Below are 27827 nucleotides of genomic sequence, written 5' to 3' on the forward strand. Positions count from 1 at the left end.
GTGTGTGTGTGTGTGTGTGTGTGTGTGTGTGTGTGTGTGTGTGTGTGTGTTTACACTAAGGTCTTGCATCGAGGTGTGAAACAGCTGCTGTCAACATCTCTAATTAGACCTGGAAGGATGATGTGATGTAAATAAATGAAATCAACACTTTGATAAACACGCCGGGCGTTAATGGGTGACGCTGTGAATTTTAAACATTCCTAGAACTGACAGCAACACATAGAGGAAGTGCAATAATACACTACCTCCATATAGCTTTCAAGTCAAGCCAACCATGACATCGTTCAGTTTTTTCAGAAACACAAAAATACTGCAACTCCAGTCATTCTTCATCTTTTAATTGTTCTTTTACAAGCTCTAAATATGACGCGTCACATATATGTCTTTAACTGGAAGTATATTTAATTGCAACAGTTGATTACTTGATTACCCCAGTGGGATCTTATAAATATGTTATTTAACATTCAACATCCACACATCTGGAGATACGTGGTTTTCACTGGACAGGAAGGGGATGAAACTGGTAACTCATTCAGGTACGTTTGCTACATACCGTAAATCCTCTAATATAGGCCCGGGCCTTTATTAGAGGATTTACGGTACATACAGCATTCACTGACCACAGGTCAGATGCAAAATCAATCATCTAGAGGGGAATCCGGGTGAAATAAATATGATAATAAAGCTTCATACTCAGGATATTATGAATAATAATGATGGATGTGTACAAACCAAACTACTCCAGCACACGTTAGAGTGGATTTCCCTTTCATGAAAAAGAAAATGACGGGAGCTGGAGAAAAGAGAGATGGAAGCTGAGACGAGGCATAAACAAGAGGCTGAGTGACCGCTGAACTGATCCGGCTCCGGTCTGGTGGAGCCCGTACGGCGGCCGACACACAGCCAGGTGACAGTGTGATTAATAGGCCGATAGCTTCCCTTCACGGAGGCTTTAGTGGACCAATGCCGCCCCCCCCCCCCCCCTCCATGATTATATATCCTGTGTCTGCAGATAAGAGACTGTTTAACCTCCTGCCAATCACACACTAGTTATTTGGTTTTTCCCTCCGAACGCTAAATTGGGAGCAATTTTACAGCCGCTGCACTGAATTCTCATATCGCAGTCCATAAAGCAGACGCATCACGAAGGCAAACTTTTGTTACCGTTTCACAGGAGATTAATAATTTCCAGCAAGGTGGAGCGTTCGCTGTCTGTGACCACATTTAATGACTACTGCTGGAGTACTAATGTCAATCCATACACTGGATTTGGAAATATGTATTACTTTCTTGTATCGCGGAGCATGCTCAGTGGTGAGATTTAGCGGTTAATGGTTCTTGAAGTTTGATTTTGCCATCTTGAACCTCGTCTTACCTATGAAGCAATGAATCTTTGAACTAAAAGTTCACTTTGCACACTTATGTGTGCTTTCATCACCCCTGAAGAACCTCGGATAGACTGATAATCATGTTCTTTGTGCTTTATCTTCATGCAGGCATGTTTGAATGGAGACAGAGACCTAAAAATCCATCCCCATGTCTTAATATTGTCAGCTAGTTCGAAGAGAAGGTCCTTAATCCCTTAGTTCCTGTGCTTTACGTGAAAAGGCTGTAACCTCCCCAGTAAATGTTGGATAAGCCGTTCTGACATCCTGTTTGGGGAACAAATCACCATCTCGAGTCGAGCCGTGAAGTAGATTATCATGTTTCCCATCCGGAGAAGAAGCGAGTGGCACAAACCACTCAACACATTATTCACCATGTCACCCCGATCGCTGACCCCATTCAGACGGATGCCATACGCCCCCCAACAGCACGCCGTGGCCCCCGTCATTACGCCTAATGGGTGCTGGGTGTCAACACCCCTGCTGCTGCTGCACTCTGACAGGCCTCGTCACATCATTACACACCATTACTGTTTTAATGAAGTCAACAGCTCCTGAGCAGATACCCCTCTGTCTGCCGACTCATTAGATGATCTAACATGTGAGTAACCCACAGCTCAATTATCAAGTCACTCACCTCCTTCCTCACGCTGACGCTTCAGTCACAACGGCCTGCTGTTACTGTTGGAGAAGTATTTATTTATATCCGTGCCAGTATTGGCTGTTTATAAGATGACGCTTTGACATGCGGACTGGAGGAGCCGGGAATCGAACCGCCAACCTTGTGATTAAAGGATGATTCCCCCTGAGGCACAAAGAGATGGCTCAGCTGCCAAAATTGCAGTCGATTGCTACAGTTTAGAAAAGTGGGATTGCTGGTTCGATTCCCAGATAAATCAGTAAAGAGGAAAAAAAAGTGAAAGTGCAGTGCTTGCTCCCTACCTCATTATCATTGACTGAGTGCCTTTGAGCAAGTCATTTAAAGCCCATCTGCTCGAGCTGAGCTGTCGGATCAGACTGCAGATGCACTGAGCAAGAGGCTGACTGTAAAGGAGATGGACGAGGTCATCGTGATGGTTTGCGGTTTCCGGCATTCTGGCATTCACCATCTTGGAATTTCAGCAACCAGTGAACGGAAGTGACCATATTTGGACTGTGGAGGAGCGACGGGTGGATCTGATGAACGCACATCTGCACAGCATCTGGCTCAACTTCACTTCTATTGAGATAGATAGATAGATAGATAGATAGATAGATAGATAGATAGATAGATAGATAGATAGATAGATAGATAGATAGATAGATAGATAATCTATTGATCTCGAAGGGAAATTTCGAGGCTGTCAATCACATGGTAGCCCCGCCCCTAAATCACACGCTGCTTGATCGCCTATTTTACTATGAATGAAAACTAGCGATTGAGACCATAAACTCATGTTTACAATGTTTACAGAGATAATAAATCAAATGAGAAGTGGGGTCATTTTTCTCATAGACTTCAATGCAACGAGAAGCAGAGAGAATGCTAGTTTAAGGCACTTCCACCTTGGCTTCACTATTCAAATTACAACTGCCCATGTGTGAATGTTTGAAGAAGACGTTTGCTTCACAAAGTCATTCCAACAGTACAGAGTGTTACAGTTACACCTGCCAGGCGTGCCTGTCATCCATCAGAGGAGTTACACACTTGTCATCGGGGAGTTTCCTCACTGCAGGACGTTCATCACATGAAGGTCAAACCCCCAAACTCCACCAGCTGCTTTTTATTAACACTCAACCTTTCCACGCAGCCATCTGCCAGCGAGCGGGAATGAATGTTTAAGGCCTGTCGGGAGGGAGCGCGTGCATAAACACAAGACTACGGGTTTGTGTTTCTTCACCGGCGACGACCTTCTACTGACAACATCCAAACACTACACCTGCCACGACATGATTAACCTCTCTCTCTCTTTACACCGTGTTCTGTCATTTTGGATTCACTGTGGAAGAGAGAGGAGAAAGTTCATTCGTTAATTAGCCCCCCTGATTGTAAATACAGCACCAGAAGGGCTTTTTAATGCTCTGACCTCTGTGACTAGGCAAGCAGAAATGTTGAAAACAAATCAATTCATATATTAGCAGTCCAAGGTTGCTAGTTACATCCACACTACAAGATAATATCCACCACATGGAAAATGTGATGATATTTATTGCACGGTTTGTAAAGAAGACAGAAGCAGGGCTCCGTTAAAGCAGTGGTAAGACGTTTTTTTTAATTCACCTTTTATTTGTTAATACACTGGGATTTGAAGATGTACACACACACACACACACACACACACACACACACACACACACACACACACACACACACACACACACACACACACACACCTTGGACAGGAAGGGGATGACAATCCCTTTCCTTTGACGCTTTGGAGCTCATTAGCAAATAGCAGACACTTGTTTCCACGTCCTTCATTCCTTGTGCTCCGTGACTCCGGGGAGAAGATGTCCCTGAAGTGCTCTTCACACGCAGCTTTGATTGCTTTAACCCTCAATAAATGGATGAGTTCGTCCCTCGCTGCACCGGCACCCTGAACTTCTCCACCCGAGCTAAACTCAACAGGTGCAGAGAGCCGAGGCCCCTTTGTACTTCCAGCGTATTATAGCTGCCAGCGTTTGGCTGATATTTTTGGGGGAGCTCAAGCTGTTGCTATGATACTACAGAAAATCCCTTTGAAGCATGGCCCCGTTGAGCTGCAAGTTAAAACATCTTTAACTTCTTGCAGTTGGCAGGCGAAGAGGCCGAGCTTTTTGGAGACGTATGACTGTCCACCTAAGTAAGACAGCGATGCTGCAGCGGCACTGAGGATAGAAAGAACACACTCGGATCCACTTTTCTGCTGCAGGTAGAGCAGGAAGACAATATGCATGGTATTTAAAGAATCAAGACATTGGGCTGGTTGGCCAGAGGGTCCACGTGTGTTTTCTAAAGACCCCAATCTTCTTTGTCCTATCGGACTGCTGAGCTCAACATTCAGTCTGTGAACTCTTCTCCAGCACAACAACAACAAAAAAGGTTGCAAGAATACTAATTCTATTCACACACAAATGTCTCCCCTCCTGTACCTGTGTGTTATACGCAAAAACATTACGTTTTTTGGCTCTTTTTAGGTGGCGGGGGGACATTTAGAAATTATGAAACACGCTCAACTCATTAGACCATGAAGACGAATATAAAAGGAAAGATCAAGAGAGTTTCTGGCCAGTCGCCTTTGTTCAGCATGCATTCTGGCATTTCACAGGTACTACAGCCAGGTGGGGTTCACTATAGGAAGTCACAACCAGCACAATCCTTGTTTTTTAGCTCTTTTTTCTTGCCAACAAAAAAAACACAAGCTATGTGACCATTTTAACAGCTAACCCTAACCCTAATGTCAACACCAGTAAATCAACTCAACACACGATTGTCTCCATAAATGATAATAAAAATAAAATATAAAAATAATCTAAAATAAACCACATGTCTCGCACTTCTTCAGCATGTATTCTGGCAATTTTCACTTGTAGAAGAGAGGACCTCTTATAAAAGTAGAGTTTGAAATGAACTTGCATCACTTTTGGAGTCAACATTTGTTGTGTTTTTGGTTTCAGAGAAAATGATGCAGGGTAAATGCTAAAAGGTGATCATCTTTCTTTGACAACTATCATATTTTGCTAGACTTCTAGTATCTCAGATGCCATGAATATAGTATATAGCGGCTAGAAAACATTTTAAAAAATCTCCCTGAGGAAGGAAAGCCGCCGGATCCCCCTCAGTTTGAGGTCGGCCCAGAATGTTTACGACGCCTGGCTCCGCCCCCCGACAGATGGGACAGAAAGACTGAGGCCGTGGTTACGCTCGTCTTTACAATGATGCTTTTGTTATCCAGTCATGCCACGATGCATTCACTGGTACGTCTGTACGTCCCTGGATGGGATTTCCCTTGCATTGGGATCCCGTCTATCTATCCGACTATTTGCAGAGGAGGTGACCCGGTGAGGTCGGTACAATCCGTACAATATATCTCCTTGGAGAGCATTTGGGGATTTATAGTTAAGCAGACATCGGACATCTAAATGACATTTCTATAGTTGGCAATGTTTCACAATGAAATATAGACTGAAATTCCACTGAAAAAGCTGTGCTCTCCTGCGGCGGCAGCATGCTGTCTCCAAAAGAACCCCAGAACCCAGAAGATCCATTTAAAAGGGCCCAACTTCTGAGCCATGTTCGCCTGATTGACAGATACAGTATCTCACGCTTGTCAGCCAGGCCTCAGTTACCTCAGATCGCCCCGAGCAATCCCCTTACAAAAATGTCATTTTGCAGCAAGACAGTAAAACTTCAACTGAACTTTAAAAAACCTTCACAAATAAAGAATGTTGCCTTCCATCTACCATCTACCATCCACCATCCACCATCCACCGCTATGAATACATGGAAATCACTACACACATCGTCCGAGTGTCCCTTTAAGATTGAAACACCCAATTAGATGGAATGACTGCGGTCGGGGATGCACGCGCGGCATCATCCCGCTTCCTTCTAAAGTCACAGCTCGTCTTGGTTCCACCGGAGCATTAAATTAGCGCTGTGACAGTTACAAGGAAAGGTTGTTGGCGGGTTTAATTGTCAGCGGTTAAATATGGTGTGACTGTAAGGCAGCCTGGCAGAACGTTTGGGTCATAAACCATTCTGAGCTGTCGTGCTTTGTGGAGCGGAGCAGAAAATCACTACTCGGAGGGAAAATCCTTGACGGGCGCTCCGACGGCTAAAATCAATCCACAAACAAAGCGAGACTTCAGGATAAATTTAGAGTCCCGGCATGCAAACTATCTCATAATTCCCTCGGAAAAGAAGGGACGACGGAGCTGAAAACATTCCTGGTTTTTATTTGTCGCTTGATGAACTTTATGTTAAAGCAGATCCAAGTGATTTGTACCGATGTGTAGTTCACTCAGGGGGAAAACAAACCTGTCGGGTCACTAACTCCATGTAAGAGAGGCATTTAGTTCAATGACACTCAGTCTTCTGAGTTTTTGTCTCATTCCGTTCCGTGTGTGTGTGTGTGTGTGTGTGTGTGTGTGTGTGTGTGTGTGTGTGTGTGTGTGTGAGGGGTCTGAAAGGCCAAGGACAGCGTACTGAGCTAAGTAGAGATGACTGATGTCCTGGCGGTTATAATTGTGTCATTACCACCCTGTGGAACATGATCATTAGTCCCTGCAGTCGCCGCCATAATTAACAGATCGGGGATGACTGAAGGGAAGAAAGAGGAGGAGCGTCTCTCCAGACTTCCCCAAAAGAAAAGGTGATGACCTTATGTGAGCTCCTTTTCATTATCTCGTCGCTGTGTCCCAGATCAGGGGCGGACTCCTTGGACGTCTGGCGGACATAAACTAAAGTTTTGCTTGGGGTAGTGTGCTCTACCTCGTGTTTGCATTCAAGTGATAATCTGGAAATGGTTAATATGCAACATTAACTGGAGGGCTGTAAAAAGCCACGACCAATTCTCCACTTCACAGGCTGACGAGGATCCTAAAAATGCACCATTAGTTTGGGTTTAGGTGTCTCGTCTAGGAAGGAAGAGCAAGAACGGTGCACTTTCCTTCAGTTCTCCACGAACAGCAACGTCCATACAAGGTGGTACGTGCCCAACATTCATACATGATGGCACAACAGCAAGGTGGACTGGAGGATCGACCTGCCCATCTCCCAATCCTGGAGAGATGGGGAGTTCTGCACCTGCAACTCCACTGAACCACTGATGAGTTTGCCTCGAGTCGGAGATGCTGCCAAGTCATTTTTGAATCTTCATGCTGTGATTGTTTCTCTGCATTGGAGTCTTGGACACGCAAACAAATGACTCGTGTGCATCTCTGCTCCAAGCCCTCCCACATTTAAAATCAGAAGACCAAAAAGTCTGTAACCATTACCAAGGATAACCTGCCTTACTGTGTGATAGAGATGAGAAAAAAGTGTAAAATAACTTTAGCAATCTGATGACATGATATAAAAACTCTTAAAAACACTGATCCATGCTAATGAAAAGACTAATCTGCCTCCACTCCCATCACACTACTTGGCGCAAATCTAATTTCCCAGACTTCCACGGGAAGCTTTCCGGCTCCATTCCAACAGGAATGTGAACACTTTAGCCCAAAAGACCCCGCAGCGCTGCAATCCAACAGCCCCCCTCCAGGCTCGGTGGGATTATAACACACAATCCCCTCACAGCTCAGGAAAAAAAATGTAATGGGAAATAAGCGGAAGATAAATAAGCGTATGAGGAATGAGGTGAGGGAACGCGGCGACGCCAAGGACAGCGTCGGCTGTGTTGGAAACACATGCAGTCAGAGCGCTGCAGATGGCAGAGATGGATGGATGCCACCCAGAAGAGAGGTTTGAGAAGTGGGGCATGAAGGGAGCACACACACACACACACACACACACACACGCACACACACACACACACACAGGCTGTCACTCAGTGAAATGGCTGCAACTCGTCACAGGTCTTTCGCTGACCTTTTACCAGAGTGCTCACCCACTGTGACGGCAGCAGACCTCCGCCAGCGCTGCACAGTAGGCCGATTCAATCCGCCCGCCGCACACAGCAGCTCTCCTCTCTCACATTCGGTAACACTGAACTTGGCTCAGCACCACCGCTTGTACTTTCCAGCACTGTGCTCTCTTTCATTAACTCCGTTTGAGCGATGAAAAGAGGGGTTTTCTTCTCATTTTGAAACCCAGAGCCCGTCTGTCTGCGTGTTTGTTAGCAAAATCTGTGACCTCGATTAAGGAAGGATCTTCAATATAATTGTGTCATTGCTACCGTCTGTAAACTTCCTTTAAACCAAATAAACTTGGCTGACCGGTGTCTTTTTTAAAGCTTTTTTACCATCTCCTCCATCACAGAATTTTAAATGTTGAGGATGGGATTGAACCTGTGGGTCAAAACGACTGAACTCACGTTGTAATAAGTCGCAGCCATCCTTCCAACCGAGCTCTCTCTGTTCCAAACACACTGATATGAATCCACAGCCGGAAGCTGAAGAGTACAACTGGAGTCTAATCTGTTGGCCGCTGAGCAGCTTACTGGAGCGGTTGTGGGTAAGGGCTCTTGCTCAAGGGCACTTCGGGGAACTAGGATCTTGCTTGTTGAGGGATGGAACTGTTTGACCTTCAGGGCATACATGGATCAGCAAAGTTTCAATACCATTTACGCAAGATACATGTACGTATACATAGCTCTATACATGCAGAGATGTGATAGTGGTTATAAATATGGAGTAAAAAAAGATGAAAAACAACAACAACAACAACAACAACAATAATAATAATAATGATAATAATAGTAGTAGTAGTAGTAGTAGTAGAAGCTGCAGTTAAATATGGAAATAATGGAAAAGGGAAAATTAAATGAAAGATAGCAATATTAAAAATCTTTGTAAATGTGCATTTATGAAAAAAAGTGGTTAAAACATCAATAAATAAGTAAAGAAATAATGAAAACAATGGAAAAAGGAAATTAAATGAAAGATAGCAATATTAAAAATCTATGTAAATGTGTATTTATGAAAACAAAAGCTGTTAAAACATTAATAAATAAGTAAAGAATTAAAGAAAAAATGGAAAAAGGAAAATTAAATGAAAGATAGCAATATTACAAAAACTATGTAAATGTGTATTTATGAAAAAAGTGGTTAAAAATCAATAAATAAGTAAAGAAAGAAACAAAAATAAATAATTGCTGCTTATTTCATTTTTGGCAGACTGGACAATATCAATGATAACACATGAATGTTAATGAACTGACCTTTGTGTTTGTTGGCTTTCTGCATATAAAACTTGAATTAAATAGTCAAAGAACCACTCGAGGTTCCTGTAACGGACCACAGTGAATTATTTAAAAGTTTTCTCGACAAGACTTTCCGTAGAAGACACACTGAAGGTCACACCCCGAAGACACGAGAGCCTCGTCTTGTGATGCATTCAGGTGCCGCTGGGAACGTCGTGTTACTAAACATGTACTTTGTCTGGGAGGACAGACAACAAACCTTTTTACCAAAGGTGCAGCTTATAGCAGGTTGTTGGCAGACGTTTGCACCGCTGCTCCCCAACCCTGTTTTAACAGGCTGCAGGCCGAGTTCCAACAGAGATCCTGATGGATTCTCAGAAGTACAAACACAGCCGATTGCTCTTTAATGCCACTGAGTGAGTCGTATTGCTCCCAATCAATAAGCCACTTCAGTTTTTTTTTTTTTTTTACATTACGCCACGTTTCGACAGCGCTGCATTGACAATAAAGACTCGACACCGAAGTGGTCTTGGATACAGAATGAGTGAAACACATTACAGGTGTGTATTTCCATGTTGCTCTGACTCTTGGTGCTGTTCGGTGTGACCGGACTCTGCAGGGAAAAGCAAGCGGAAGCTGTCAGTTTTAGCGGATTAGCTGCAGCATAGGGACAGGTGCTGCACTCCGGGTGGAGACACATTGTGTTTCCCTGAGCTTATCTACAAACCCAGGACGGCTACACACACACACACACACACACAGACCTGCGATCCTGCTGTGGAAGTCCTGCAGGCAAGCTCTGCCCTTGATTAGCTCAGTTCCAACCTCTGTGGACACGATTCCTGCAGGTTTGCACTCCCCGCGATCCGTCTGTTTGAAGCCGCTGCCTCCCACCGTCGATGAACGTCACACGCCTGTCAGTCAGCGTACCGGTCCGACCCACCCCCCGAACACCAGAAATCAAAATGCAACGCTCATCTCAGCCCATCTGCAAACATACGATAAGGCCGCCACGTCGAGAGACAAGACGGGTAAAATCCCCCACAAATGACTTCCTAAAGCCCCGTTCATCGCCCCTCCCCGGGTGTGTGTACGGGATACGACATTATCGGCTCTGAACATCTCAGCAAACAGGACTCAGGACATGAGGAGATCCTGTACGGGGAAGCATTTACAGAACCAGCAACCAAAGCCTCCACAAGGGAGTTCAGATTAACTGGAAAGACAAGCACAACGATGACATCTAAAAGGGTCGCTTCTCCGAATAACAAGAGTTTTGTTGGGGTTGTCAAAGCTTTTTCGGTTTCCATCTAAGATTTCTGCCAGGAAATGATCTCTGACTATCCACAGTAAGGACATTATGAAGAGTGAATAAGAAGAAAGTGTGTTTCTATGGGACAATGCTGGAGCATCCCATCAAAAAGTCCATTCTACTTCAGAGTGCAAGAAGAAAGAAATCCACAACAATGTGACTCTGTGGTTGAGGCGTTCTGCCCTGCCTCTTAGTGAGCTGTACTTCAGAGGGAGAAGGGTGTAAAAAAGATGGGGCGCCGGATGGAGAGGTTCACGCCCCTTTAGATGGTGCCTTATGTGTATATGGAGTCAATGTGGACGCTTGAGACTATACTTCTGTCCATTTGCTTGACTGTGTGGATCTGTGTGTACCTGGACGAGTTTATCGTTGTTTTGTTTGTGTATTGTGCTGCCTTCTGTGAATCATGATATAAGCCTCTTGTATGATAATAAACTCTTTGAATCGTGAGTAGAACCTGCCTGCTTGTCTCTGGAAACAGACGTTTGTGATGTTTGCCGTTTAGCTCCTGTTCCAGACTACTGCTGATGTGCGTGCCGAGGAAGGACTCCGTTAATGTAACTGGTCGGCTTTTGATGATGGGAGGAGCTTTTATCGATTGCTTTGTTCTGAAATCGATGATCGTTTCAGCAAGTATGAAGTACCATTCGGTTGTTAAAAGGTGTCTCAAGGTTGATTTTTTTTCTTAGTATGATATTCAATCTCTTTTCCAGCGAGTAGAGCAGACAATAAATGATTCTCAAATGGATTCGCATGGCATTCACAAGCGTTTCTTCCCAGAGGCTGACAACAGCAGGACTTATACCGCAATAAGAACATTTTAAATTGTTCCAAAATATGTCATATATTCATACGCATCAATTTACAGCTTGTTTTTGAACAGGCTTCATCAGGTTTCCTTATTTAAGGATCAGGCAAATCTTGGTATAGGCAACACAAATCATCAATTCATTTATCTTCTCACTAATAGGGAAAACTATTTGGAGAATTGATCTTGTATTGAGCGAATCAGACGGCAGCTGCTCAAAGGCAACAAGGTAATAGTACCGGTGCTTAAACCTCTTGTTTTTGCTACTGACAGGCTCATATCGTTATCATAAGTGTGTGACGACATTATGGAAAGAGTTTTTCTCATGACATTTTTGCAAAATAGCGTTTTGCCAGAAGCCAATGGGCAACGTGTAAAACAGCCGAATGTCCGTTCTCCTCCTTCTTCTGTGGTTCCACTATTAGCACCAAAGTCATGGCGTATTATGAGTGAGTGGAGAGAGAGAAGAAGCAGAGCTGAAAACTGCTGTGGTGACAGTGGAGATTGACTGGAGATCAGGGACATCATAAAGGGCCTCCCAAGAGCCTGTTAGCTAAGGGGACACATCAGAGTCCGTCTCTGAACCCGGGGAGTTCAACTGCTCCGCGGCTTAATGAAAGCTGAACAAACAGAAATAGCTCTGTTCGCTTCCATGTGTCAGCCTCACACTGGGCTTTAATCTTATTACCCATAGCAGAATCAGAAAATAAAAATAGAAACGGTGGATTGGGGGCCAAATCAAACCGCAGAAGAATGCAGCCCTCGCCGGTTATTGACAGCGATGTGGAGTGGAGAGGGAGCCGTAACATTTGCATCAAATACATGTTAATTAGGCTCAATTGGACGTAGCGATTCCGTAACTAGCACTCCAAACAAGATCACACAGCTGGCGGAGCGGTGAAAGGAATCCACCTTTGCATGTCTAACAAGGGCAAGGCGGCGTTTGAGTTGCACATAAGAGCCGCCAAAGAGTTACGGCGCACAGCGGGAGCTAATGTCGCCATTAATTTGCGTAGAGTGACCCACGAGGGTTCTTAACAGCAGGAGGATTCTCCACAACAACCCACCCACAGCATTTCTATGGAAATATGCCTCATCTCTGCATGGAAATACTTGAGTCGACTCCAGCGTCTTCACTAACTGCTGTGACTTGTTTCCTAATGCGTTCGGCCATGAATGCGTGAAGTGTGGATGGAGCCTTTAGTCTGAAACCTGGAGGGGAAAGTGAAGTGCACAGGAGGGTCACTTGAGATGCTGGAACCATGAAAAAGAAAGAAAAGAAGCTTCCTGCAGAGCCGGAGATCATTTGGATCAATATGAAGTGAAGAAGGTATGCAATGAAAGCCATCTAGGACGCACGTTAGACCCATGCTGGGGTTTCTGGCCGTTTGGGTGGTGCTTTCTGTTTTTGTCGTTTTTTGTGAGAGGGCTGAGTGAACATTATGTGCGTCCTCCGGAGCCGAGAGACGATACAGCCGATCTGCTGGGACTGTGTGAGTATCACTGACGGCATACACAGGAGCTGATGAGGACAAGTCCATTAACACCAACGTGAGGAGAGGCAGTAATAAGAGCAGCGTCAGGTGATGTGACACTCACAACCCACCAGTTTGAAGCCAGGGCTTTTTTTTTATCAGCGGTAATTAGTGCTTTGACACCGGCGTCACAGCGTTCACAGTATTCCTGTCTCCCAGGGTTTACTGGATTTTACCTGTTTGGTACTAAACAGTTGATAGCTGTGTTTTATAACAAACTAATAGTTAGTAACAGAAAACAGAATCTATCTATCTATCTATCTATCTATCTATCTATCTATCTATCTATCTATCTATCTATCTATCTATCTATCTATCTATCTATCTATCTATCTATCTATCCATCCATCCATCCATCCATCCATCCATCCATCCATCCATCCATCCATGCATCTCCACTGGGACCATCTAAAGGATTGTGTCCAGCGTATGAATGTATAAACCGTATGAATTCATGTATAGAAATAATGGTATTCAGAGCAGAATGTAATGCTACGACTCCTTCAGGTAGAACTGAGGGGAGAATACGGGAGCGTTGAACTCTCTCGGTGGAAAGCCTAATTTCATGCGAGCCATTAGTTCCCAGCGCGCTTCACGTATCCATGCCGTTGCCGAGGCGGAGCCAGCAGGTCAGCAGTAAGCCCTGCCGGAGCCTTTGAGTTGCTGAGTGTTGACAAGACCAATCAATAGCAACCGCTGCCTTCTCCCGGGCTTCCTCCAGGATTCCACGAAAAGGATTTCCCCCAGCTGGAGAGAGGAGGAGCGGCTGCCTTCACATCAGAGCGATGGAGTCATCTCTTCAGACCATCTCGCCCTTTACACAGTAATACATCTTTAATGGAGTAAATAAATACGCAGGCGTGGGAGAGGCAGAGTGCATCATTAGTTGTGCGCCTGTGTTTCTACATGTGTGCATATTCTGCATATGCAGGCACATTTCTCCCTTTAGAGATCAGGCAGATGGCTGTAATATTTACATATTTTATCGCTGCGTGGAAGAAATTAAGCATGCATCATACATGCTGCAGCAGAGAACCACAATATACTGCAGCATCGCTGCCTTGTAGCGTCGTAAATCAGTCATCATACATGTAACTGCTGGAATCAACTCAACTCATGATATTCTATGGTGCAGATTTACAAGGAAGTTGGGTTCATGTGAAGCTTCCAGCCAACTCGTTGACGTCGAAATGCAACGCTTCCAAAGCGTGATGGGAAATGTGGCGCCAAAATCCAGCAAAATGTGGAAGACTTTTTCAAACGTTCACTTGAAGAAACGGCACACAAAAGTCTCACGTGAGTTTTAATTGGAAGATTTAGATGGCTATAACATTTTGCAACAAGGTAAGCCGTCTCATTCTCATTCACTCACACATAGTTTTGACACACTGGAGGACAATATTCCCGTCAAACATCCCGCCCAGAATAATTATGTATTGAGCTTATAGCGCGGGAGAGTTTAATTATGGCCCCATAAGGTGACTGAATGCAAGACGGAAGCCGGGCTCCGTTTAAATCCTCTGGTCCCTCGTCAAACGTCCCCCTTATTACGAGTAAATAATCTCATCTTCAATCATTCAGCTGCACATTAAAACATTTATGAGTGTATAATCATCGTATTTAATGGCAGCTGGGAGCCACAGCCAGACACAATCGCCAGTTTATAAAGTGCAAGAGGAAAGAAAAATGCATTTGTTTTGTAAAACGTCTATTCTCAGGCTGCTGAGCTTTGTTCATAACTCAAATAAAACAAAAAAAGGAAAAAGGATCCCCCCGTCTGCCGTGTAAGCCATGTTATCCTAAGCCAATTTATGTTGGAGGTGAGAGTGGAGTCAAATATCACCATAGTGTACAGCAGGATCCCAGCTAATCCAGTCACAATAGAAGTTTGAGCTGCCTTTAGGGAGCCCCCCCCCTCAAACATGGATAACGCCGCCACAGCCAACAGAGCCGTGGCTTCCACATTTACATAGTCGATCTAACAATCAGCATTTCCCAGCCCTGGCCTGTATGGTGCCGGGACTCTGGGTAAACCTCTTTACCGTACAGATCAAACACGACGCAGCCAGACCGGAGGGCTTGTGACGTCACGGCTCCTCAGCCAATCCCGTCTGCCGTGGCTCCGACCCAAAGACAACGGCAACCCAACGTCGAGCAAAATCCTTCAATCCGCTCCCAAGCCTCTTAATCAAATAAGGCCATTAGCTCCATCGCTAGTACTCGAGGGCTTCCGCCGCCTGTCAGCCAAGTCCAACGAGCGGCACGGTGGGTGGAAGCACCCGGAACACTGGCAGGCTGAGTAGCACCAACAAGGATTAGTTTAATCGAAGATTAGTTCGAATCAGAGTTGAGCAAAACTAGCTTTAAAATGAGTAAATCCACATTTGAAATTCACGCAGAGCTCTGAGTTTAATCAACATGGGGATGCATGCTAACCTAAATCAATATTTGAATGGGGATAAAACACAGGGTTAACTTCCAGCTGCTCTGTATTCTTTATGTTACATTGTTAGCTCAAAGTAAAAGACTGCCTGTTGGTCGGATCTCTTTGCTGTCGTTGTATCTTGAGAGGAATTCTGCAGCAGCATCCTGATTTTTCGGCTCAATCCATTTTAATTGAATTATTATTTTTTTAAACTGGTGTTCATAAACTTTTGGTGCTACCACATTAAAATAGATCCAAGTTTACAGCAGCATGAAAGTTGTACTGATGTATAAAGAGATGTCATCGTAGTTTTAAGGTGGAGTGCAACATTATTGGAAGTTAAATGATTTAATCAGCTTAAAAATACAAACCCCAGCCTTAGTAACTCCTTCAGAGAGGAACAGTGAGGCAGTAAATAAACAGAAACTGACCCAATACGTCCTTCAGTTTAAGGATCTTGCTCTTTTCTCAAAAACTCCCAATGCTTCGTCACATTACTGATGCCATAATGAAAGTCCAGGTCATTTTCACAGCTGATCTCAATCCAAGCCGGTCACCACCATGTCACACACTCACTGTGTGTTATCATCATCTCAGCAGCATAAACATAAGCATCCACACTGCTGTTAACATCCCAGCCAAGCAGACAGCTTTAAATAAAAGCTTGGTCCTACCTTCACAGTAAGTAGAATCCCCGTGGATGGAGGCAAAGCCCGCCTTGCATTCGCACTCTGCCTTCGTATTCCGGTTTTTACACTCAGAGTTTTCACCACAAATGAGTCCCTCCGCGCAGAAGTCGTAACCTGGAAGACAGGGACAAGGGAGGCCTCCATTTACGTGGGAGATAAAAGCAGACCTTGTTCTTCTTGCAAATACCGTGGGTGACAGGAAGCAGCCGGACGGAGGAGAGTTTACGACGGCAGTAAATTGTTGCTGCCATAATAACAGTGTTGCACAGCAGCGTGTACACACCCAAACAATCGGAAAGAAAACGCATCAAAGATGCTGGTCATGTAGGAGGCTGAGAGGTTGTCATCCATCCTGCCAACAGCGTGAGAGCCACTAGTGTGTTCTGCTGCCATTCTGCGTTGACGAGCTGGTTTTTGAGGGTGCTTGTAGAGAACGGCGTGCTGCGCTACTTCAACATCAGCTCCGTGCCAAAAGCAGAAAAAGAGCCGTAAGTGGACTCGCTTCAGTCATTACAGGACCTCCGTTTTACAGAAGGGTTGAAGGAAGGGAAGGATGCTGCACTGCCAACACAGTCTTCTCAAAATAAGAGTAAAGCAAAATGTTTCATAATTATCTATCTAAATAGGCTGAATGTGACGGGGAAGTATTTAGCTCTCTTATCCTTAATGACATGATTGTTCATGTATTTACAAAAATAAAGAATCAAAGGTGTCATGACGACATTTTTACGATTATGAAAATGAAAATTCAACTTTTCGGTCATGATCTGCCATAAAACCTTCTACGATCCCGTCCAGTTTTCTCTGATTTGGTTTTGACACGTTCTTTGAGTGACTTGAATCCGTCGTATTATGTGAATAAAAAAAAAAAATCCAGCTTCCATCTCCCGACATAAAGCTCCACGCTGTACTTGTCAAGGTCATGGGGAGTGTGTGTTTTCTTCAGTGGGGGTCAGCTGTGCAGGACACACTGACTGACAACATCAGTATCCCTCACCGGCTTCCCACCAGTGAACAGTTTTATCTATGGCAGCAAATGGTGCTGCTGCTGGGATTAAAAAGCCCAAACCAGTGGCCGATGGGTGGATTGGGACTTTAACCCTCTCTGTTGTCAAACACACATGTACAGAAATGTGACAGGAGAGATAAATGGATGTACTGAGAATCAGTCAGACAGATAAGGAGGCAGACAGTCAGACGGCGAGGTGACTGTCTGCTGCTCAGTAAGTATGAGCCAATGTAGCCCATCATTTCCTGTAATGAAAGACAGACTGGCTGCACATAAAAGCCCAAAGAGGCAGCGAGCCCTGGGGAGCCATTATGGAGAAAAAGAGCCGCGTCGGCGTTATTCCTCCTCCACCACCACCTACCACCGAGCGGTGTAAACACACGTGTTAGTGCTGCACAACTAATCAAATATTAATCACAATTCCACACAATTAAATGAACACCATCGACTGCGATATCGGCGTTTTAAATTGCGAGCTCCGACTCGTCGAGAAACGAGGCTGCAAATCAAATCAAGCGCTTCCTGAACTAACAGCCAGCCACCGAGGGGCCAATCCAGATTCTTTTGGCTTCACTTGTGGGGGGGGGGAGCTGTCACGCCGCGGCACGCACACGCTGCTTTCTGCTTTACAGAATGCTGCAGTGGCAGTCCAGAGTACAAGTATATTACACCGTGTGTTGCTCATATTACAACAGAAAGCCAGCGGAAAAAAACATAAAAATGCACCGGATTGAAGTGAAGAATCTAATTCTGATGCAAAGACTTGTTAGGAATGTAGCACAGTGTGAGAGTTAAAGCAGTGCTCTGTTGATGGAATTTCAGGTGGAGATGTTTCATTTCCCTTCAAGGAGATGCACATTCTTATCCTGAGGTAAATATTTGTACAGTGGCAGCGACGTACCAAACATTGAATGTGAAAGTGCAAAGAAAAATTTTTTTCTTGCGACAGTCGGGGGAGGGGATAATCGTGATAAATCAATGTGATTTCAAGTCGCGGTGGCTGTTTGCTGGATATTTCTGGAGTCTCTCTCCGTAAACAGTTGCGTAACGACCAATTTAACTGAGGATTTAACAGCGACGGTACAAGTGGAGGCAGCCGCGCTGTGGAGAAGACGTCTGGAGATGATTAGGGAATAATGGCCGAGTTTCTGCAGTCGTGGGTGTGAGAGGGAGACAGGAAGAGACGCTGATGATCAATCTTTAATTGTTCGCTCTTACTCTATAAACTCTCCTCTCTGCTGCCCGTTCCTCGATGCCTTTCTTCTCTCTTAAACAAGTCTAACTCACTATTATTATTTCTCTACCCTCCCCTGCCCTCTCTCCTCATCCTTCACATTTCCTTTACTCTCTCTCAGCATAGAAAGTCTTGTTGAATCCTCTCTTTAACCTCCTTATCTTCCTCTCCCCTCGTGTGCTTTACACTCTTTCCCTCCTTTCTGTTCAGCATCGCAGCTCTCAGAGATGTCTTCTCCTTTACGCTCCCTCTCATCACCTCCTTTCCTTTCCTGCCGTCTCTTTCACCTCCCATCATCTCCATTTCCTCTAAATGCAGCGAGTCCAAGTCCCACTACCTACATGAGAGCACAATGTCCTCCCCTCGGAACAATGCCCCGGGTTCCTTTCATTATTGCTCCCACAGCCTCCTACAGCGTGTTTATTCAACGTATTTACTCAATTACCCGTGGCTATGTACGCTGTAGAGCCTTCCCCCGCCAAAGCAGCGGCGGCCGGGCAAATAGGCATCGCAGGAAGACCAATCTGCTCCGATCGGCATCCCGAACCAAGAAGCACTCATACAGAGACGTAGCCTGAATGAGCATCGGGCAGACTGGTGATGTTTACTCGCCGGGCGGCGGCGGCGGCGGGGGGGTTGGTGTGTGTCATGCACCTGAGAGTAGTGCGGTGCATATGCATGAGGAGGAAGACATACCTCTGCAAACGTTGCAGCATCGGCCGTCTGGGAGGACCTGTTCACCCACGGTGCAGTTGAGCTCCGGACAGGCTTCGGTGACCTTCACCATCAGGCCGTTCTGGAAAAGACCGCACAGAGACACAACAAGCGTCTTCTTTAACATGTTTTTATGATAAATAATGTTAAAGGCATACGTCCCCGGTGGAAACAGGAAGCTGTATTGAAATATATGGAGTCAAAATATAAAACAAATTTAGAATTCGGTGTGTTTTTGACCGAGAAAAGGCAGACGTAGACTTTTTGGCTGGATGTGGATGAAAGACAACAACTCCCACAATGCACAGCTCCGCAGGTGCAAGCTTCTAAGCAAGATGGAGGATGTTGCTTTTAGTTTCAAGAAGTGAGGTCCCACCACTGGTCTGTAACAGGTCTGTAGTCTCAGTGGGTCCCACCACTGGTCTGTAACAGGTCTGTAGTCTCAGTGGGTCCCACCCACTGGTCTGTAACAGGTCTGTAGTCTCAGTGAGGTCCTATCACTGGTCTGTAACAGGTCTGTAGTCTCAGTGGGTCCCACCACTGGTCTGTAACAGGTCTGTAGTCTCAGTGGGTCCCACCCACTGGTCTGTAACAGGTCTGGAGTCTCTTAAATGCATTTCTAACCCTTTTAGATCACATCCCCAGTCACATGATGCACCTAGTAAACAATACATGTTGAAAATAATCACAATGAATCCATTTGTTTATGTGTTAACCTCTTTTTCTTCACGGGGAAATATTAGGCACGCTTACGTCAGCTATTTCCAACATCCATCCATCAATCTGGGACTCCGGCTCTTACAGAGAAGGTCGTGAGCTAATCTTTTCAGCGGTGAAATTAAATTCCTCCCAACATCATGTTCCCACCTGCCTAACCTGCTTCACCCAGAGATCTGTCTCAGTACGGAGGTGAGATCCTGTAGACGGGAGCACGGCAGCTTTCTCCGTCCACACGGGTCTGACGTCCATCTATCTTCATGCAGGACCAACCGGACACAGGCAGCAGGGCGACTACACTCCATAAACCTCTAAATCACATATTTTATGGATACTTCAGATTATACTTAAGCTATAACAATAACAGTATGGAACTACTATCAAACTGGACAATAGTTAACACAGTCACTGCAGAAGGTTTGTAGAAGAATGAGCATGTGTATTCAATCAGAGATAAGTTTGGAGTTTTATCTGTATTATTATTATTTTTTTTGTACATTTTGTGTATTTTCTATTCCTGAAATTCTTGTTTTTATTTATTTATTTTAATTGTATTATTATGTTTTTATTTTTTTATAATGTTTTTATTATTATATTTTTATTTTTTTATTTTTACATTTTAAACTTTATTTTATTATTGGCTTGTTTTAATGTTTCTTTTCTCCAATGCTTTTAATGTTTTATGTAAAGCACTTTGAATTACCCTGTTGTTAAAGGTGCTATACACATAAAACTGCCTTGCCTACATAATTAATTGTCTGAATGACGTTAAAAGTTTAACACTCAACACGATGACACCATTGTGTCTACAGAGAACCACATTATGACCCGTCTTACGGCCATGTTTTACAATCCTGCAAATCAAGCTGATTGTAAAGTTGTTGTTGTTTTTATGATGAATAAATATTTTAGGTTCAGAGAGCAACATTCTGCCATGAACCTGATCATGTATCACAAAGGATGACATTACTTTTGAGTTTGAAACAACAAGGGCCGTTAAAAAGAAGGATGATTTGAGACGTTAAAACACCCGGGTACTTTAAAAGCTCCTCCTGGCCGAGTGCGGCTGCCATGACAACAGAGAGGGTGATATGGAGAGGCTGCATATACACTGTATATAGGGTGCTCATTTTGACGAAGAGGGCATGAATACAGATAGCAGGTAAGGTGCAGATTGGCTCCACTAAAGATGGGAAACAAAGGGGGATCGAACTCCGTGTCATCTTCCCCTGGGCCTCCAAACAAACCGCCCGGCTGGTTCGCAGCTCCAGACCTCTCAAGGTCGGAGGTATCGACTCTAAGCACATTTCTCCTTCAATTCCATTCAAACTTTCTTCAATGTCGCTCCGTTACCGGCCTCATCTTCTCATAGTAGAGCTTCATACTGTGAGCAGTTTATCAGTCAGTTCTAATGAGAACTCCAGCTCTTTCCACATGTTCATCTCTGCATACCGTGTGTATAAATACATACCGCTAACATGGCAGGCTGAATTACTTTATAGTTTTACACACATATGCCAAGATTTATTTCCCAGTGAAACAGGATAAGCAGCGCGACATGATGTTAGCTCCCGACCTTCTCTAGGTCGGTGGCGAAGCTGCAGATCGACTAATGGATGGACGTCATATCATTAGTTGTAAGCATGTGTCATATTTTGTTTTCCAGTAAGAATTATGAGTTAAAAATACCTTTTATTTTCAGCATATGTTGTTAAATAGGTGCAAACTATGATCTGAAAGGGTTAAAAGGGCATTTTTCATCTCAGCTCGACTTTAAAGCCTTAAAAAAAATAAAACGTTCAAGGCCAATTCTAAAAAAAAAAAAATCCACAAATTGGCCACTAAGCAGAGCTCAAATCGAGGAGTGAAGGATGACTGTAATTGCTTGAATTAATGATGTTTCGAGGTGCCTGCGGGCTTAATAACGAGTTCAGGAATCCACGGCGTGGCACTTTGTGAGCTAAAACATGCATAAAACGCTTGGTTTCCACCTTAAAAAACAGTGTCTTTCAAGACAAATGGCTCCCCGGTGGAGAAACCACACCTCTGTTCCGTGCTGAACTGGAATAATGGCTTTAATTATCAGACATGAAGTGATGAAGCTTGTATTCAAATCGGGGCCTTTGTGTTGCTGTGTTTCATATTTATTCTAATTACCTGGCTACCTCGCCATTAGAGGGGGATTGGGAAACTAATTGAGCAGTTTGCCACACACAATCATGAGCCAGTAACGGTGTATTGTGATCGAGGTCTTAAATGTTACCTTGCATTCCCTGCAGCTCCGGGACAACAAGCGCTGGCCTTCAGAAAACATCTGGCCCATATAGGTGCATTTCGCTGCAGGCACACACACACAAAAACACAAATATTAATGTTAGCACAGTCGCTATGTAACACCAGGAATATAATAATTACTCAGACAGCATGTGGTTCTCCCACAAACACCGATAAAATGTTTTTCTCCGCTGCCTGTGAAGAAAAAACTAACTTTCCAGCCTGAAGTTCTGCATAGTTAATTCTGTCAGAAACAAAGTTGTCCGCGGCTCGTGTGGATAAGCGGAGAGGAAATGTAACAGCGCATTAAGAATACAACAGAGGAGACCCTTCTGCATATTCCTCTGGCGATAAAGCCGAAATAGAAAAAAAAATGAAGCACATGATACGAAGTCCTGCTTCCCCTCTCCTCTCCAGGGTGCAGGACTGTGGAGCGCTCCGTCGCTGCTCTGGACCGCCGCTCCCTCGCTCCCGTCTCTGCCAACGCTCTGATGTTCACAGGGGAGGAAGAGGAGGAAGAGGAGGAAGGATGGAGGGCTGGAATTATTCAAAGACCAACGATCGTTGGGGGGATTCAGTGGGTTTTATTGCAGTACAGCAAGAGAGACACCAGGCCCCTGTGTGTGTGCTTCATACTGGAAATAGTGCTGCGGTGAAAACGGCTGTGATCTGGCAGATAGTTTATCTGAACATGGGCCACACACACAGCGGCCCTGCTGTTTGCATCCACGGTGCTTCCAGGTGTAGCAGTGCCTTCCAAAGGATGACATGTCAGCTTTGGGGATTTGTTCAAATGCATCGTTTCCCCGACAAACCAAATGTTTACGGTTGTCTCCTATAGAGAGGAACAGGAAGTGACCCTGTTGCACTGAAATATTTATAATAATATATATAATATGTTGCAGATAAATCAGGTCGGTTAGCCAGCAATGCTAACGTTTGCAGATAAAGACATCACCATCATTTTGGTTCTGAAAAGGCAAAAAAAAAAGTCCAAACTTTTGATGTAATGAGTATCGCTCTTGACGTGAAGTCGGTTTGCCATGTGGAGAAATCCGACATGCTGGGACTAATTGCGGTTGCTTAGCGATGATCGGAAACAACGAAGGATTTAGCGGTTCCGTCAATTACTCGTACTTTTTCTGGCGTCAAACATTTAATCGTCATTAAACTTGTATCCCCGTCCCTCCAGGCCGGCCGGCAGCCAGGCAGCCTCCCTCCTGCTGTGCTGCTGCTGTTCCATCACCATCCAATTAAAATGCACATCAAAAGAGCGTTTTTTTCTACCTGGACTCTACCCAGGCTTTTCTGTCTAACTGACAAATAAGAACAAAAGTGGGGTTTTTTTTGGTCCAGTATTGAGCGACGGGGTCTTTTACATCCAGTGTCATAATAGGTGGGACATGAACATGATAATAAACAGACTGGATCAAGGGAAACGGAGTCCTTTTTTATAATGTCAGACACAATCTGAGCCCTTGCAGCTCGTTTCTCGGCTTGTCCCTCAAAACTAGAGCAAACATTTCTGTCCCCTATAAAAACGATGGTACAGGTCAAAAACGACAAGGTTACCCTTTCATGTTGAACTGTCCAGACAATGGAGTCTTGGTATTTGACAAGTCTAAGTTCATTCCGATCAATAAAAGGCCTCAAAAAGGTACAACTTCTTGATTAACATGTATTGATATCACCAAAAACTGATTACAGAGGAAGAATTGATTTTCCAGAGAGCAGCTGTGTAGAGATGATCTCATTCTGGCTTCAAAGCTGCTTTCAGAGAGAAAATAGGAGGTGGAGGACACGGAGTAGACGATGGTTATTTGTATACCCATTTCTATCATCATCAGCTATTTTTAAATTCTTGGCAGAAAAACAAAACGAGCGGTAAACAGCAGCTGATTTGACCCGAGTCTAATTGCGTAGCGAGGAAAAGGTATTTTTGTTCGACAGCGGAGGAGGTTCATTCACGTTTCTTCCTGCTTGATCTTGAACGCGTGTGTGCTGCTGATACTCACGTCTGCATTTCTTACAGCAAGTCCCGTCCACGTGGACCGGCAGCGAGTCCTCGGAGCAGTTAGCTGGAGGACAGAAGATCCTGCGACACTCCACCACACCGTTCTGGAAGAAAAGAGGCTTTTTTTATTAAATCCAAAACACAAAAACGTGAGGAGCAAAAATCGTAGAGCTGCCAAAAAGAGATAAACATACTTCGTTATGTGTCTAATTACTTTTGTGCATGTATTCATGTGATTTTATATATTTATCTGGATAATAATACATTTATTTGAAAGGTGCTTTACATGATAAAACTGTTAAAATAAGACCCAAACAGTAAAATGAGAAAGCAAAGAAATAAACACTACTGGAAAAAATAAATAAATAAAAACCCTCAGCCCTGAATGTCTCGTCGTGTTGCTGCCTTGCAAACCCAAAAACAGTTCAGAATCCACCCTTCAGGTGTGCATTCTGAAACTAAAAGCTATCATCTTTCACGAATGGAAAAAATAAATATTATAATGTCATACGATCAGATAGCGGATTCATCACCGCGTGCCGGATGGCGGATGCTGAAACCGAGAGGCCCGCTGATAACAGGTAGTTATATTCAGGCCCTGAAGGAGCGCCTTCATTTTTTTTTTTTTTTTTTTTGGATGATATCTCTCTCTGCGAGCGCCTCTTCATTTCATGAGTCATCCGGAATGGTTCCCCCAGGACGCCGCGGTTATCAGTTAATGGCATGTCCACGGGAGGAAATCAGACCCGCTAAACGAGACCCTCTGCTTGATGTGCAATGATGCAGCAAGTCTAATTCCCCAGGGGTCCGGGCCATGGCCTGATTCAACACATCTCACAAACCGGGGCTCCTATAGTGTGTATGAGTGCAAGCAGGGAGGCTCGTTAGGAGGGGGGAGGGGCTGGGAAAGAGGGAGGTCTGATTGGAAGACGAGTTAAGGAATTATAGTGAATAATGATCCTCTACACTCTTATGTGTCATGAATCTGTGATTTTGTTAATAACTCCCTGGGAGAAGAAAGATTGGACCGTTCTGGTTGAATAAAGGATAAATAAACAGTTAAAAGGGGACTTGATGTTAATGAGGGTTGAATGAACACGAAACACACAGTAATTACAGTCAAAATGAGCTTCTCCCAGCAGGTTGACCCTAAAAGAAGATTTCATAAATAAATAAACATGCATGAAATCAAAACCTCTTTTTTCTTGCAGAATGATATTTGTTAAGGATACATGCATAATAAAACACTGTGTTTGGACTATATTACTATATTATGTGTTAAAAACTTCCTTCTTCTCATCACTCAGTGAAATCCACCAGTCAGAAAACCCTGCAGATGGATCGATATGCCATCTATTGAATGTGTGTCCTTCAGGGAGGATTCTAGAGGATTCTTCCAGTTTGAGAGGTTTTTGTTTTGTTCCCTAAATCAAGGCTCTAAGGACAGAAGGTGTCATTCCCTGTCCAGATTGTAAAGCCTCAAACGTGTGATATTGGGTCCATGCCATTTTTTTTGATGAAAGGCGTCGCCTCGTTCTCCGACACTCACCTTACACGCACAGTTCCTGCAGTTCTCCGGCTCCGCCCACAGCTCCTGGTCCCGGTAGACCAGGCCGTTGGCGCTGCAGGTCCTCTCGCAGTGACAGCCCTCCAGCTGGGTCAGCCTGGACTCGGCGTAGTTCAGCTGAGGACGAGCACAGCATCGCCGGTCAACAAAGCCACATTAACAGTCTAGGTGTGCATGCAGGTTAACCCCCCCGCCCTCGACGCCCCGGAGCGTGCCCCCCGGTCAGTTTCCAGCGAGGGCTGCACCGCTGGGAGCCACTCATTAGAAGGACACCGAATAATAAGGGATCATCATTCAGCTCATGCTGCAGACCTCGGGCTATAATCTACTGAGGGATGACAGACAGCCTGACAGCCTCAATCCTGCCTCGCTCCTCTTTTATTTGCACACACTGATCTGCCCTTCCTCCCCGGCTCTCTCCACGCCGCCGTCGCCTCCTGCATCAACCGATCACGAGTAAACCTTTCCTTTAACAGCCGTGTCTCTTGGAGATTCTGTTTATACACTACTCATTTGTCCGGCCGAGTATGTTTTGACACCTTGTTGTGCCGGCTGATCGTGTTCAGGGCTGCTCGTCCAGAGGCGGCAACAAAAGCACTCGGTTGAAGGTTAAGGGAGAGATCTGCTCTCATGCCTCGAGTCACTGTTGACCTTTTGCAATACCAAACCAAAGAGCAGGGTCCTTCCTTAACCTTAACCAAGCCCTGTGGGGGCCACAACACATCCTCAACCAGTGCATCGAATAATGGAGCTGGGTCAGTGAAGGGAAGAAGCAACAAAACCACTTGGTTAGACGTAGGAAGGGCGTGGTCGCGGCTTTAATGAGGAGCTGTCGTTCACACGCAAATAAATGACTATATCTACAACATACTGTCTGGCCCACACATGAGCAATCAGAGTCCTATTTGAGATGTGAGGGAACTAAAAGGACCGACTGATCCGAGAGCCGCGGGTCAAGTCTGGAACCGAAGCTCCACTTGAGACCCTCGAGGCTGCTTTGGCGCTCTCCACCTCCGCTCCTCCGACACCTGCCCCGACCTCAGAGAAACAGCAAGTTAGCCGTGAAATACAGAGGCTTCTCAGTTTAAAAAAATCCTGGATGTCACTTAGGCTTTTTACTTCATTTAGAGGAGTCCGGGCTGGCTGCCGGAGAGCTGCGAGCGGCAGAGATGCGTGTCCTGTCAAAGCCCCAAACAAAATGTTTGAAATGCAGTTTCAAAGGCTGGGAGGCTGCCTTGAGGCACCACAGAGGAATAGAGCTCCGGTACAACGAGAGCATCGGTGATATCACACGGAGGAGTCAGGGGCTAATAGGCATGTAGCTGGTATGGTTCATACGTGAGACACCAGTGAAATACTAACGCAGCAGCTGGAGATGAAAACGCCTGCATGTCATACATGGCTGATATCTGGGGACCAATCAGAGCTGCTTCCACAAGCAATTCATTGGATTATGTTTGGAATTCATATCTTGGATGTCGGCCATCAAGTAATTATCATATTTAAGGCGTGACAAGTAAACAAAACACACTGAGATCCAACACCTACGTTTGAAAGCTTCATACTGATGCATCTTTAATGTGTTTGGGGAAAATCCATCATTAATGGATACAAACACTACACTGAAGTATCAAATGTCTTTGTTTCTCAAGAAAACACATATTTGATAATATTATATTCCATATCTGCCAATAGATCCCTTCAATGCCTCACACCGGCCCTTTAACACTAAACCAGGAACACTATTTATTCTCAGAACTGTGTTGATGCCAACTTTGCTCTCGCCACCTCTGTTGTAGGAAACACCAAAACCAGAGTCCAACCCCCCCGTCCACACAGAGCCCCGCCTCCTGGACGAGCTACTGTAACTGCACACAGGAAATCAAAGGAGCTCTTCTGCACTAACAAACATTTACACAGCCGACGGCCCTGAATCCTCTGTTATTGCTAAGAACACTGGATGGACTCAAAGCCGCTTTCATGGCTTACACACGAGGGAATCCACCACCGCCGCCGCTGCAGCAGCAGCAGCAGCAGCTATGCAGGGGAATGTTGAACAGTTCATGCATCATTTATTTATATAGCTATCCTGAGCAAATGGCTTATGGCTTAAGCTTGCTGTAGTGTGAAGACCCGTGTATATCCCAAACTGTCAACTTTCTCATTAGGTTAGAAAAACAGCCTGACAATTCACTTTACAGATAACTCAATGCCATTTTTCTTTTTTAATTTGGGAAGGAATTGTGGAAGATTCTCTGCTGTGAGGCAGATTTTTTTGGACTGCAATCAAAATGAATTGTAAAACACAGAGAGGTCTGTGA

The 27827-nt window shown here is 44.7% G+C and overlaps 1 protein-coding gene across 1 annotated transcript in view; it reads right to left on the minus strand.

Annotated features, from left to right (window-relative positions):
- Positions 1 to 27827, minus strand: part of LOC311015648 (protein kinase C-binding protein NELL1-like) — a 201486-nt gene that overhangs the window by 101277 nt on the left and 72382 nt on the right. The window contains exons 8-12 of the mRNA XM_084013025.1: positions 25489 to 25623; positions 23941 to 24043; positions 21915 to 21988; positions 18917 to 19016; positions 15963 to 16091 (exon numbers count right to left, since the gene is read on the minus strand). Of these exons, the coding sequence (XP_083869151.1) occupies positions 15963 to 16091; positions 18917 to 19016; positions 21915 to 21988; positions 23941 to 24043; positions 25489 to 25623 (541 nt within the window). The remainder of the gene's footprint in view (positions 1 to 15962; positions 16092 to 18916; positions 19017 to 21914; positions 21989 to 23940; positions 24044 to 25488; positions 25624 to 27827) is intronic.

This window comes from Eutrigla gurnardus (assembly GCF_963514095.1).
Source record: "Eutrigla gurnardus genome assembly, chromosome: 1".
NCBI classification, from domain to species: Eukaryota; Metazoa; Chordata; class Actinopteri; order Perciformes; family Triglidae; genus Eutrigla; species Eutrigla gurnardus.